Source organism: Rhincodon typus, chromosome 6 (assembly GCF_021869965.1).
Source record: "Rhincodon typus isolate 14 chromosome 6, sRhiTyp1.1, whole genome shotgun sequence".
NCBI lineage: Eukaryota > Metazoa > Chordata > Chondrichthyes > Orectolobiformes > Rhincodontidae > Rhincodon > Rhincodon typus.
Window position 1 is genome coordinate 50614622 of NC_063337.1, and position 14894 is coordinate 50629515.

The 14894-nt window shown below is 42.0% G+C and overlaps 1 protein-coding gene across 1 annotated transcript in view; it reads right to left on the reverse strand.

Moving 5' to 3' along the window:
• pdcl3 (phosducin-like 3) overlaps positions 1-14894 on the reverse strand; it is a 31923-nt gene that overhangs the window by 15847 nt on the left and 1182 nt on the right. Inside the window, exons 2-3 of the mRNA XM_048597986.1 lie at positions 3895-4012; positions 105-195 (exon numbers count right to left, since the gene is read on the reverse strand). Of these exons, the coding sequence (XP_048453943.1) occupies positions 105-195; positions 3895-4012 (209 nt within the window). The remainder of the gene's footprint in view (positions 1-104; positions 196-3894; positions 4013-14894) is intronic.

Here is a 14894-nt window from a genome sequence, read left to right on the forward strand (position 1 = left end):
TGGTTTTCAACGCTAAATTGATGTACTTAGGTTTGCTGGAACCCCAGCAACTAAATCAGATTTGCATTTCCCACACCCTTCTTTAAAATCTTCCAATCAATTACCTGTACATCTCAATGGCTCTTTCATCTTCTTCATTGAATTCATCCTCATTCTCCTCTAGCTCCTCAAGGGTCATGTCTTCATATGTTTTAACTGTCAGGAAGAAAGCAGATTTGTTATCTGAATATGCTGAAAACATCACATTTTAAAAAAAAAGTGAACCTTTAAGCATGCATTAAAGGGGTACTCTCCTTCTGTACGAAGATACACAGCACATGTTTTATTTAGAAATGGAGCAGAGAAACCATGGGCTGAATCTCGTGCTCGGTTGCCCATGTCCAAATGTTTTGAGGGTTTTTTGCCATGTGGCCAAAGGGATTTTCCTGCTGTATCTTGCCAAAAAACACCTAATTATCTACCTACCACCCCTGTGGTGACCCTCACATCCAATTCTAGACATACCACTCGCCTTTCCCAACAACCACCATACAACAGATATCCCAGAAAACTTTAGTATCCCTCAAGCCCACACCATCCTTAAAGGTCATTGTGTAAGCACTGTCAGTCCAGAGCTGCCCTGTAAAGTTCCTGACATTTTGACATGGATATGGCAGACAAAGGGAGGATCTGCACTTTGCTGTGAAGGCAGGGACCTGGAGCTCCTGTTGGATGGCGTGCGGCACAGGTTTGGGGCCTTACTCTTTCTCCAGTAAAGTGAAGTGAAAGCCATGAAACCAGACTATTCCAGTCTGGTCTGAGGTTGCCTCTTGGCTCAGTACAATCTCGGCCATTTGAAAGAATGCCCAGCACTGTAGGAAGGAGGGCAAGGCCTTGTCCACTCCGCCAAAACAAGTTCCATCACTTTCTCTCAGATACCTCACCCTACCTCCGCTACCGCACCTACCTCCCACCAAGGCTTGACCACCCTCATGAATGCCTGCAATATCGTCCTTCATTCACTGCCACCCACACCAATCCCCAACTAACCCTGCCACCTAAATCACTTGCTTGGGACATCTCCCGAACTAGACCAGAAGTAACAGCCTTGCCACCTGCTTTCATCTCCCTTGATACCTGCCTCTCTGTCTCTCTCTCTCTCAATCCAGGAGACAAATGGTCCCCATTAGGGCAGAAAATTCAAGACAGGCGGTAGGCTGCTTGACATTCAGCTCTGGTTTCCATGACGAGTTTTCTCGATGTGTAGCTTGTTTGGCTGAATATTAATGAGGCAAGTTGGGTCATCGACAGTGCCTCTACCATGCAATAATTCCCTTGAATTGGCAACTCACTGCTGCCGAGCAAGAAGCTAGAGGCATAAAAGATGCAGCAAGATGCTCCTGGGGTCAAGACTGGCCTATGGGACTTCATCAGATTCTTCCATGAATCTGACTGTAGCCCATGTTCCATCCCAAATGACATTTTACTCGTTGAGAATATCTATTTCATGGCTCATGTGTTTTAGAGCATAGGTTTAAGTTTTTGGCATTAATGTCTTAAATGTGATGAATGTAATTAAAATAAGCTTGGAGTCTATTACACTTAAAAAGTTGGGCCAGTTTGACTTACAAGTTAACAGCTAGAAAGGGGAGATCATCAAACTTGGACTTAAGTAGATACCAACTGCAAATGTAATGTCTGCAAATCTTGTAGTAATTGCACTCTGGGGAAATGCTTCTGCTCAGAGAGGAGCAGCCAACTTTGTTTAAAACATTCAGTGGATCCTGAAAGACTGTAAAACCCATGTATTAGACCAAAGAAGAAACTGTAAATGAAAAATCATTAATCTATAGGCTGGTTTGAGGATTATCCATTGCAGGCAGCATCATATGGAGATAAGGGAGCATAGGGGAATTCTCTGGGCATTTGTTAGCATATTTATTTTGTGGTTTGCAACACACTGAAAGAAAAAGAGAAAAATGACAGTTATCCAGACCCGCACTGTAAAGTGAGTTTTTTAAAAAAAACATTAACAGTGTGGAATCCAGGTGAGGTGTGATCTCAATTTAAATTTTGTGATGGAGCAAAATCTGGAGGGTTGTATAGTTTCAATCTACAGTGGTCCTCCACATGCTTGTGAAACATAAATCTGCTGTATTAGCTGTACATTAACAGAAAACTGATCACGACAAGGGCATGAGACATCCACAGTCAAAGTAGGATAAATAGAACATTTTCCCTCGAAGAATAGGTGGAGTTGAGAATTTTCTAGAGGATCGCGGCATCTTACAAAAGTATATAATTCGAAAAGAACTTTTAGGGGAAGTAAGAAATAAATGAGTCCATGACATTCGTGATTATAAACCATACTGTTGTGTTCTCAGTGTTTATTTTACCTTTTTATATAAACTTTTTATTCAGAAAAAAGTGAAATATTATGGTGTACTTCTATTGATTGAAGCAAGATTTTAAGCGTTTTCTTTACAGCTTAACAATCCTTAACTGAGTTCAAACAACATCTTCCACTGATGATAATATTGCATTTGTGTTTTTATCAAGTTACTTATTTGCTTGTATAGAAATTCAAGAAGGTTTTGCTAAAATAAGTAAGCCAAAGCCAGCGACAGTCTGGAACTACGTAATACAGCAAGTTTAAATATCATCTTTTCACCTCTGACGTAGACTTAGTCAGAGTGCTCACAGGATAGACAATGGAGAAATCAAAATTTTTTATTCATCTGCATGACATGAACAATGTGGATAGCTCACACTTATCAAAATAAGCCAATCTAACCAAGCTGGCTAAAACCTGAAAATTATATCAGCAGCAGGTGGTGAGAAATACAAGAGGGAAAACATAATTACCCAGGTCTTCAATCTATTGTTACAAATGCATCGGTATCTGTCCATGATAATATCAGTAAGGAGTGACTAGCGTACGTTTCTGAGTAGCCGAGAATACGTCCTGTTTTTACATAGCAGCTAGCCTCCATTTTGCTATATGGAACTGTTGCTATGTTATACATGATAGACTCAGAACAGACCCAGAAGGTCAAAACTGGGCATCCATGAGCCTTCAGCAGGGGCTGATCTGTACTTAACAATAGTGTAATTTCACTGCCTGCCCTGTTTCTGCTCCATGTTCCCATCAAGTCAGGGTTCAATTAGGAGTCCAGAATGGCATGCCTGCAGTAGGACCAGGTATCCCTAAAACGAAGATATCGGCCTGGTGAAATTATAATATAGGACTATATCAATGCTGAACAGAAGAAGTAGCACTAAGACAATGTTGAAAATTGTCCAAGTAATCCTGTCGACAAAAAGCAAGGAAAATCCATCCCAGCCAATTACTGCTTCACTGGTCCACCTACAATTATCAGAAAAACTGATGGAAAGTGCTACTAAGCGACACACATTCAAAACCAGCCTAGTTACAAATGCTTACTTTGAGTTCTGCCAGGACCAAGGGTTGGGTAGGTTGGGCCAGTACTCATTGGAGATTAAAATAATGAGCGGAGACCTATTGAAATATCCAAAGTTCTCAAGGGAATTGACAGAGTAGAGGATAGTGAGGGAGCCCAGGATCAGAGGGCATAATCTCAGAATAAAGGGTCGTCCTGTTAAGACAGAGATGAGGAGAAATTTCTTCTCTCAGAGGGTGGTGAATGTGTCGAATTCTCTACCACAGATGGCTGTTGAAGCTGGTCATTAAGTATGTTCAAGGCTAAGATAGACAGATTTTTAAATCAGCAACAGGAAACAAAAATAATCAAGAAAAGTGGAGTTGAGAATTGTCAGTCAGTCACAACCTTATTGAATGGCAAAGCAGACTCAAGCACCTTCTGTTCCTACTTCTTATGGTCTTGCCTCGCCTGCAACACACAAACCAATAACAAATTAAACGTCTTCACCTACCAACTGGTTTCTGGTGCTGAATGAGCACCTCCTCCGCTGCCTCAGTTGGATCCTCTTTGGGAGGGAGGATGCCCTTTTTCCGTAAAATGTCATTCCATTCAGTGTCTGCATTTGGATCCTGAAGTAAAAGAAAAGGAAACCAGTACAAGCATTTAGGACACATTTGTACATCCTACACTCATCACAACAACAACCTCACTGCAGGGGACGAATACGTTCTTTAAATAGCTCACAATACAGTAGCTTTAACAACCTCTCCTCGTAGCCTATAATTGAGACAAGGGGGCACTGAAGCAGAGTTTGCCTCTGCACACTTTTCACTTGAAGGAAAAAAAGTGTGAACATCAGCAGAAGGTCTAGAATCAAGACAGTGGAAGTGACTGGCAGTGCTTGAAGAGATGCAGCACGGAACTTTGTCACATTGTAGCCTCTTTTCCTTTCTCACTTCCATCCTGCTTTCCTTACTTAATGGCAAACCACAGATACCTACTGGCACCCCTTCTTTCTTCGATGTTCTGCACTTTACATTCATGTGCTGAAAAAACAAGTAGAAGCCTATTGCTCACTTATGCTGCTTCATTCTATTCACAGAAAAGGATGTAATTTTTTTTTCTCTTTGGCTTCTGTGATATGAGAATGCACAGACAATCGGACGAGCGCACAGAATTTTCAACCCAGAAACAGCCTAGAGCTTGTGTGTCAATTATTCTTGTGCCCATGCCACTTCATTCAGCCTATCATTCCATTCCTTTCTCCACTGTGTACTTACCTTCCTCTTAAAAGCAACTATGCTATATTTGCTACCAAGTGGTAGCAGATTCCACTCTAGGTAACTCAGTTTTTGAGAACTCCATTTTAGGTTTGTTAGTGACAAATTAACAATGTGTTTCAAAATAAATGCTAACAAAGTGGGTACAATTCCTGCTTGCACTGCCCCTAAAAAGTGGAAAGCAATAGCAAAGCACCACATACAAGAACTGCCAAGAAAACAGCTTGGGGTGAAACATTAGGTAACAACAAGTGCATGACTGGCTTTCAAACACAGTGCATACAACATGACATGATTTTGTCTCTGCTGACCTCTAGCTTTAGCTCTCCCAAAGTGAAAACTGTCAAATCCCTTCATAATTTTAAAGGCTACTATTAGGTCACTCCTTAGCCACCTCATTTCTCCAAAGAGTCAGAGCCATATAGCATGGAAACAAACCCTTTGGTCCAACTTATCCATGCCAACCAGGTTTCCCAAACTAAACTAGCCCCATTTGCTTGCGTTTGACCCATATCCCTCTAAACCTTTCCTATTCATGTACCTGTCCGAATATCTTTTAAATGTTGTAACCATATCTGCCTCTACCACTTCCTTTGGCAGTTCATTCCACATACGAACTATGCTCTGCTTGAAAAAATCCCCCTCACATCCCTTTTAAAATCCTTCTCCTCTCACCTTAAGCCTCTAGTTTTGAATTCCCCTACCCTGGAGAAAAGACCTCAGCTATTCACCTTATCTATGCTCCTCATGATTTTATAAACTTCTATAAGTGTCACCCCTCAATGTCTTATGCTCCAGGGAAAATAGTCCCAAGCTCTCCCTATAGCTCAAACCCTCTCACCCTGGCAACATTCTTGTAAATCTTTTCTGCACCCTATCAAGTTTCACAACATTCTTCCAATAGCTGAATTGGAATGCAGTAATCCAAAAGTAGCCTAACCAACATCCTGTACAGCACAACATGACCTCTCAACTCCTTTATTCAATGCACTGACCAATAAAGGCAAGCATACCAAATGCCATCTTCACTACCCTGCCTACCTGCGACACCAGTTTCAAGGAACTATGTACTTACACCCTTAGATGTTCGACAACACTCCCCAGGGCCCTACCACTAACTGTGCAAGTTATGGCCTGGTTTGTTTTACCAAAATGTATTACCTCGTATTATCTAAATTAAACTCCATCTGCCACGTCATCCTATTGGCCCAGTTCATCAAGATCCCGTTGCACTCTTAAATAACCTTCTTCACTGTCAACAACACCACCAATTTTGGTATCTTCTTCCCCCATCTATCTTCTTGGTCACTTCCTCAAAAAACTCATTCAAGTTTGTGCGACACGATTTTCCATGCACAAAGCCATGCTGACTATCGCTAACCAGTCCTTGCCTCTCCAAATACATGTAAATCCTATCAATCAGAATCTCTTCCAACAACTTACCTATCACAGACATCAGGCTCAGCGATCTACAGTTTTCAGGCTTCTTCTTACAGTCTTTCTTAAATAAAAGGCACAACATTAGCCACCCTCCAGTCTTCCAGCACATCACCTGTGTTGTAGATGATACAAATATCTCTGCTAAGGGCCCTGCAATTTCTTTGCTAGCTTCCCACAACATCCTGGGCCACACTTGATCAGGTCTCGGAAATTTATTTATCTTTATGCTTTTTAAGACCTTTAGCACTTCTCCTTCTGTAATGTGGACTGTTTTCATGACATCAATATTTATTTCCTCGAGTTCCCTAGCTACCATGTCTTTCTCTACAGTAAATACTGATGCAAAATATTCGTTTACGATCTCTCCCATCTCCTGAGATTCCACACAGAGATGGCCTCATTGATCTTAAGGGGCTCTATTTTCTCCTTAGTTGCTCTTTTGCTCTTAATGTACTTGTTGAATCTCTTTGGATTCCGCTTATCCTTACCTGTCAAGGCTATGTAATATCCCCCTTCTGCCTTCCTGATTTCCCTGTTTAGTATGCCCCTATGTGGATGTACCTACTAAAGGAGTGCAAAACATGACTGACTCTTGGGAAATAAGGCAAGGCAGATGACTGAGATGTCAGTGGGGGAGCACTTTGGGGCCAGTGACCATAATTCTATTAGTTATAAAACAGTGATGAAAAAGGATAGGCAGGATCTAAAAGTTAAAGTTCTAAATTGGAGGAAGGCCAATTTTGACGGTATTAGGCAAGAACTTTCAAAAGTTGATTGGGGGCAGATGTTCACAGGTAAAGGGACGGCTGGAAAATGAGAAGCCTTCAAAAATGCGATAATGAGAGTCCAGAGACAGTATGTTCCTGTTAGGGTGAAGGGCAAGGGTTGCAGGTGTACGGAATGCTGAATGACTAGAGAAATTGAGGTTTTGGACAAAAGAAGGGAGCATATGTCAGGTAGAGACAGCAGGGATTGAGTGAATCTCTGGAAGAGTATAAATGCAGTACGCGTATATTTAAGAGGGAAATCAGAAGAGCAAAAGGGGGCATGAGATAGCTTTTGCAAATAGGGTTAAGGAGAATCCAAAGGGATTCTACAAATACATTAAGGACAAAGGGGTAACAAGGGAGAGAACAGGGCCCCTTAAAGTTCAGCAAGGCCGCCTATGTATGGAAACGCAGGAGATGGGCAAGATACTAAACAACTATTTTGCATCAGTGTTTGCTGTGGAGAAAGATATGGAAGATATAGAACATGGGGAAATAAACAGCAATATCTTGAAAAATGTCCATATTACAGAGGAGGAAGTGTTGGACGTCTTAAAATGCATAAAGGTGGATAAATCCCCAGGATTTATTTCAGTGTACCCAGGACTCTGTGGGAAGCGAGACGAGAAGTGATTGCTAGGCCCCTTGCTGAGATATTTGTATCATCAATAGCCACAGGTGAAGTGCTAGAAGACTGAAAGGTTGGCTAACGTTGTGCCACTATTTAAGAAAGGTTATAATGAGAAGCCAGGGAACTATAGACCCGTGAACCCGACATCAATGGTTGGCAAGCTGTTGGAGGTAAATCCTGTCCCTCAGGATCCCATGTATTTGGAAAGGCAAGGACTGATTAGGGATAGTCAACACGGCTTTGTGTGTGGGAAATAGTGTCTCACTAACTTGATTGAGTTTTTTGAAGAAGTAACAAAGACAATTGATGAGGGCAGAGCAGTGAATGTGATCTATATGGACTTCAGTATGGTGTTTGACAAGGTTCCTCACAGTAGACTGGTTAGCAAGGTTAGATCACATGGAATACTGGGAGAACTACACATGCGGATACAGAACTGGCTCATAAGGTAGAAGACCGAGGTTGGAGGGTTGCTTTTCAGACAGGAAGCCTGTGACCAGCGATGTGCCACAAGGATCGGTGCTGGGTCCACTGCTTTTTGTCATTTATATAAATGATTTCGATATGAACATAGGAGGTATGGTTAGTAAGTTTCCTGATGACACTAAAATTGGAGGTGTACTGGACAGTGAAAAAGATTACCTCAAAGTACAATGGGATCTTGACTGGTTGGGCCAATGGGCCGATGAGTAGCAGATGGAGTTTAATTTAGATAACTGAGGTGCTGCAGTTTGGAAAGGCAAACCAGGGCGGGAATTATAAATATAATGGTAAGGGCCTGGGGAGTGTCACTGAACAAAGAGACGCTGAACAAAGTAGAGTCGTAGTTATATAGGATAGTGATGGCGGTGTTTGGTATGCTTGCCTTTACCGGTCAGTACATTGAGTATTGGAGTTGGGAGGTCATGTTGTTGCTGTACAGGACATTGGTTAGGCCATTTTTGGAGTATTGCGTACACTTCTGGTCCCGCTGCTACAGGAAAGATGTTGTGAAACTAGAAAGGGTTCAGAAAAGATTTACGACGATATTGCCAGTGTTGGAGGGTTTGAGTTATACAGAGAGGCTGAATAGGCTGGGGCTATTTTCCCTGGAGCATCAGAGGCTCAGGGGTGACCTTACAGAGGTTTATAAAATCATGAGGGGCATGGATAGGGTGAATTTTTCCTGGGGTGGGGCGAGTCCAAACCTAGAGGGGATAGGTTCCATGTGAAAGGGGAAAGATATAAAAAGGGACCTAAGGGGCAACTTTTTCATGCAGAGGGTGGTGCGTGAATGGAACAAGCTGCCAGAGGAAGTGCTGGACACTAGTACAAATACAACATTTAAAAAGGCATCTGGAAGGATTTAGAGGGATATGGGCTAAATGCTGGCAAATAGTTCTAGATTTATATAGGATATCTACCAGCATTGCGGAGTTGGACTGAAGGGTTTGTTTCCATGCTGTATATGTCTATGACTCTACTCCCTTTATACTCTTCAAGAGATTCACTTGATCTCAATTGTCTATACCAAATATATATCCCTTCTTTTTTCTTGACCAGAGCTTTAATATCTCTAGTCATCCATTATTCCTTAATCCTACCAGCCTTGCTCTTCACTCTTAATCTATAGAATCCCGACAGTGTGGAAACAGGCCATTCAGCCCAACAGGTCCACACTGACCCTCCAAACAGCATCCCACAGACCCATCCCCCAACCCTGTCCCTGTAACCCTGCATTTTCCATGGCTAATCCACCTAACCTGCACATTCCTGAACACTATGGGCATTTTAGCATGGCCAATCCACCTAGCCTGCACATCTTTGGACTGTGGGAGGAAATTGGAGCACCTGGAGGAAACCCACGCAGACAGAGGGAGAATGTGCAAACTCCACACGGACAATCACCCGAGGGTGGAATTGAACCCGGGTTCAATTGTTGAGGCAACAATGCTAACCACTGAGCCACCATGCCGCCCTGTTAACAGGAAAATACTGTCTCTGAACTCGTTATTTCAATTTTGAAAGCCTCTCACCTGCCAGTTGCTCCTTTTCCTGCAAACCGTGTATTCCAATCAACTTTTGGAAATGCCTGTGTAAAGCTGTCAAAATTAGCCTTGCTCCAATTTAGAACATTAACTTCCATAAAAGGCCTATTTTTTTCATAAATATTTTAAAACTAACAGAATTATGATCACTCGGCCCAAAGTGCTCCCCCACAGACACCTCAGTCAATTGCCCTGCCTTATACCCCAGGAGAAGGTCGAGTTTTGCTCCTTCTCTAGTAGTTACATCCACATAATCGAAAATGAAAATTTTCTTGAACACAATTAAATTCCTCCCCATCTAAGCCCTTTAAACTATGCCTATCCTGGTCTACGTTTGGAAAGTTAAAAATTCTCTACCACTACACTCTATTATTCTTACAGATGTCTGAGCTCTCCCTACGTATTTGCTCTTCCGTTTCCCACTGACTGGAGGGGAGGTGGGGGGGGATGATGATGATTTGCTATAGTGCAATCCCATCAAGATAATCATCCCCTTGTGCTTGTGCTCAGAGGCATTCCAAGCTGACTGAGAAGAACATATGCCAAAAAAAAAGGAACAAATACTTGCAGGACAGCCAGAGAAAGATCAAGGTTAGAGTACAGGATTTTGCAGAGAACATCTTGTGAACAAAAAAGGAAGCAAGTCAGTAATGGGGATGTATAGCTCTACCTACAAGAAACTGAATCAATTGCAAATGTTTGGTTAGAAACAAGTCCATGAAGATCTCTGCCAGATAGATGTCAGCTGATGATTCTGACAAACCAACTTCCATCCATGCAAGCCATCAACTAATTAAATCTACTGGAAGAAGACAAGGGAATTATTCTGCTGACCAACCATGGGCAATTAGATTAAGGAACACAATCAGCAAATGCAATGCTTTTAAACAAATACCACACTATGCAAGATAAAGAGCCGCTGACAACACATGATATTTCAGACAGACCATGGATGAAGCTGGGAGTAGACCTCTTCGCTCTCGCAGGAGCTGAGTATCTTGTTGACTACTTTTCTACTTTTCTTACGACTGGCACCTTGAACTGTCAATGTCAATGACTGCCACTGAGACTACAGAATGCCTGAAAGTGTACTTTAGACAGAGTGGTATTCCAAATATTGAGATGAGTGACAATGGACCTCAATTCATGAGGGAAAATGTCAGGTGCTCCATAGAGGATTGGGAAACTCGTGAGCCAAAGAGCCTGTACTGTGCTGCACCGTTCTATGTTCTATGTGTATATTCAATGCCACACATTATCTCCATACTATCCCCAGTCGAGCAAGAAAGCTAAGGCAGCGGTGAGAAACTACCAAAAAAGGGAGCCTAAGAAAAATCAAGCAAACCAGCACAGACTTGTACAGAGCAATCCTTGAATGGAGTAATACACCTACTGAATGTATAGCAATTAGTTCCAATCCAAAGATTAATGTCAAACTGCACATAATCAACTGTTGCAATGGCAAAAAAAAAATCAATGAAGCCAGAAACAGGACCAGATGTGACAGTGACAAAATCAAGTTGAGACAACAGAAAACCAAATTTCCCTTTAATCTAAACTGACAAGATGTTGCCAGAACTGAACACTGAACAGCCAGATAGAATTTGCAGAATAATCTGGGCCTGACAAATAGTAGCTATCACATCAATCATACTTGGTGGACATGAAAGCAGATACAACAGCAGTCTCAGATAACTATGGACAACTACCAAAGCTGTTCCCTCACCACAAACAGCAGATCTAGAAGAAGAGGCCTGATCACCTGCACAGACAAAAGGATGATTCAGTCCTGGAGGTGCACTGTTCCCAAGCAAGCAAACTAGATCTGCAACACTCCTCAGAGAAGGAACATCCACGAAGATCAAGCTGATACCAGAGGAACAAGCAATGACAAATGCACATGTATCATTAGGAAATCTACGTGCTTTAAGACCCTAAGATATAGGACCAGAATTAGGCCACTTAGCTCATCAAGTCTGTTCCACCATTCAATCGTGGCTGATATGATTCTCAATCCAATCTCCTTCCTTCTCCCTGTAACCCTTGATCCCTTTACTAATTAAAGAACTGATCTATTTCTGTCTTAAATGCACCCAATGATTTGGCCTCCACAGCCCTCAGCAGCAATGAGTTCCACAGATTCACCACCCTTGGCTGAAGAAATTCCTCCTCATTTTCTCAATTTTAAAGGGTCATTGCCTCACTCTGAGACTGTGCTCTCGGGTCCTGGTCTCTCCTACCAGTGGAAACATCTTTCTATGTCCACTCTATCCAGGCCACTCAGTATTCTGCAAGTTTCAGTCAGATCCACACACCATCTTTCTAAACCCCATTTAGCACAGTCCCAGAATCCTCAATCGCTCCTCATATAACAAGTCTTCATTCCTGGGATCATTCTTGTAAACCTTCTCTGGACCCCATCAATGCTGCCACATCCTTTCTTAAATACGGGGCTCCAAGCTGCTTGCAATATTCCAAATGCAGTCTGACCAGAGCCTTATGCTGCTGAAGCTGTACATCTCTGCTCTTGCATTCTAGTCCTCTTGAAATGAACGCTAACACTGCATTTGCCTTCCTAACCACCAACAGAATCTGTACAAGAACTGCGGATGCTGAATCTGTATGTTGACCTTAAGAGAATCCTGAACTAGGACTCCTAAGTCCCTTTGTGCTTCAGATTCCAAAACTTTACCCCATTTCAAAAATGTGTCTATTCTTCTGACCAAAGCACATGACCTCACACTTTCCATCTGTCACTTCTTTGCCCACTCTCCTATGCTGTCCAAGTCCTTCTACAGCCTCCCTGCTTCCTCAAACTACCTGTATCTCCACCTATCTTTTTGTCATCTGCAAACTTAGCAACAATGCCCTCAGTTCCTCCATCTAGATCATTAATGTATAACATGAACACGGACCCCTGTGGAACTGTAGTCACTGACTGCCATCCTGCAAATGACCCTTTATCCTTATTCTCTACCTTCTGTCAGTCAACCAGTCCTCTATCCATACCAGCACCTTGCCCCAACACCACAGGCTCATCTTATTTCGCAGCCTCCTGTGTGGTACCTTGTCAAAGGCATTCTGGAAATCCAAATGGATCACATGCACTGGCGCTCCTTTGTCTAACTTGCCCATTACCTCCTCAAAAAATTCTAAAAGATTTGTCAGGTATTACGGTGTTGTGTAGAATATTTGTGAATTGGAAGGCAGAAAATCAGAATTTGTTTGTAAAAACGATAGTGGGGAGAAAGCAGTGCGTGGTCCCTTTAAAAGACTGTGCTTTGTCTGTGCTTGGAAGTTACTGTACAGACAGCCCCAGATTGAAACAGTGTATCAAAAGGCATTACAGTTGGTAGGCAAAACAGCAGTCTTGTTTTGCTGTTTTGACAATAAACTGGACTTAGCCAATTAACTTAAACCAAGCACTCAGTGATTGAAAGCCAATTGAATTTAAAACTGATGGTTTTGACAACCCGAAACCAATCATATTATAAGAAATTGATCTGTCATTGGGTGTATATAAGAAGGGTTTTTTTTGAAAAATCAGGATAGAACCAACTGCCATCTGAAGCGAAAGTAAATCTGCCATCGGGGAAATAAACCTAGCTCTCACACAAAATCATTAAGCTCTCCAAAACAAAAGCAACATCAAAGATACCACAGCACTTATAACTAAGAATCCTCACAGAAGAAATTACAGTGAAAACATTCCTGACAGCGGGATCAGCAGAAGAAAGGCGTTTATAACTTGAGAGACAGTGGAGAAGTCAAAGCATTCCAGAAGACACATTCTGTGTGAACTTTGAGAGATTAAGTTTTAATTTATTGTTTTCTTATTACTTGTAATTATACAAGCGTAATCGGTGTTCATTGGAACAACATACGATTAGAAACTTGTTTTATTAGGAAATAGTTAGTAGTTAGAGGGGAATTGTTTGGTTTGTTAGTAGTTCTGTTAATTTGTTCAATGTTAGGGTTAAATAAATAAATTGTTATTTGTTGCTTATAAAATAAGTATCAGGGATTCCTTTCCTTTAACTACACTTTTAACAGATTACGAAGGGCAAGGCGAGCTCCTCTGGGTGTTTCAGGTTTAATTTTTAGAAGGGAACTTCTACTCCCACCAATAACAGATTAGGGCTGGTGTTTCGGGTTAATTATCAGAGTGGTTCAACCTTTCCCCACTTCGTGACACAGGTATGACCTCCCCTTGATGAAGCTGTGCTGACTTAGCCCTATTTTACTGCAGACTTTCAAGTACTCCACAATCTCATCTTCAATACTGGACTCTTTAAATTTTAAAAATGACTGAGGTCAGGCTGACTGGCCTATAATTTCTTGTCTTCTGTCTCCTTTCCTTCTTAAGCAGAGGTGTTACGTTGGCCAATTTCTAATCCTCTGGGACCCTTTTGACTCCAGTGATTCTTGTAGGATCACCTCCAATGTCTCCACAATCTCCTCACCTATCCCCTGAACTCTGGGATGTGGTCCATTTGGTGATTTCTCACCTTCAGACCTTTCAGATTGCCAACACCTTTTCCTTAGTGATGGCCACTACACTCACCTCTTGAAGTTTTCGCATCTTACTGATGTCTTCCACCATGAGGACTGATGAAAAGTACATATTCAGTTCCTCTGACATTTCTCTGTTCCCTGTTACCACTTCTCCAGCCTCATTTGTCAGCAGTTCAATGTCCACTCTTGCATCTTTCTTACCTTTTATATAACTAAAAAAAACTCTTGCAACTCTCTTTGATGTTTTTAGCTAGCTCAACTTTAAATTTCATCTTCTCCCCCTTTATCACTTTTTAGTTGTCCTCTGATGGTTTTTAAAGACTTCCTAATCCTCTAATTTCCCACTAAACTTCACAACATTGTAAGCTTTCCCTTTTGTTTTTATGCTGTCCCTGTCTTCCCTTCTCAGCCTCGAATGCCTCATCCTCCCCTTAATATGTTTCTTTGTCCATGGGATGAATTTCTGCCATGCCTCCTGCATTACTATCACCCCCTACCCACCAATTCCTGTCATTGCTGCTCCCCTGTCTTCCATACTAGGCTCCCCTTCCAATCAACTCTGGCCAGCTCCTATCTCATGTCTTTGTAGTTACCTTTAGTCAATTGTAATACCATTACATCCGATTCCAGCTTCTCCCTCCTACATGGCAGGGCAAATTCTATCATATCACGGTCACTGTCCTTAGGGGTTCCTTGACTGTAAGCTCTCTTATCAAATCTCCCTCATTAAACAACACCAGATCCAGAACTGCCTGTTCCCGGTGGGTTCTACCACAAGCTGCTCCAAATAACCTCTCGTAGACATTCCACAAATTCCTTTTCTTGAGATCTGGTACCAACCTGAATTTCTT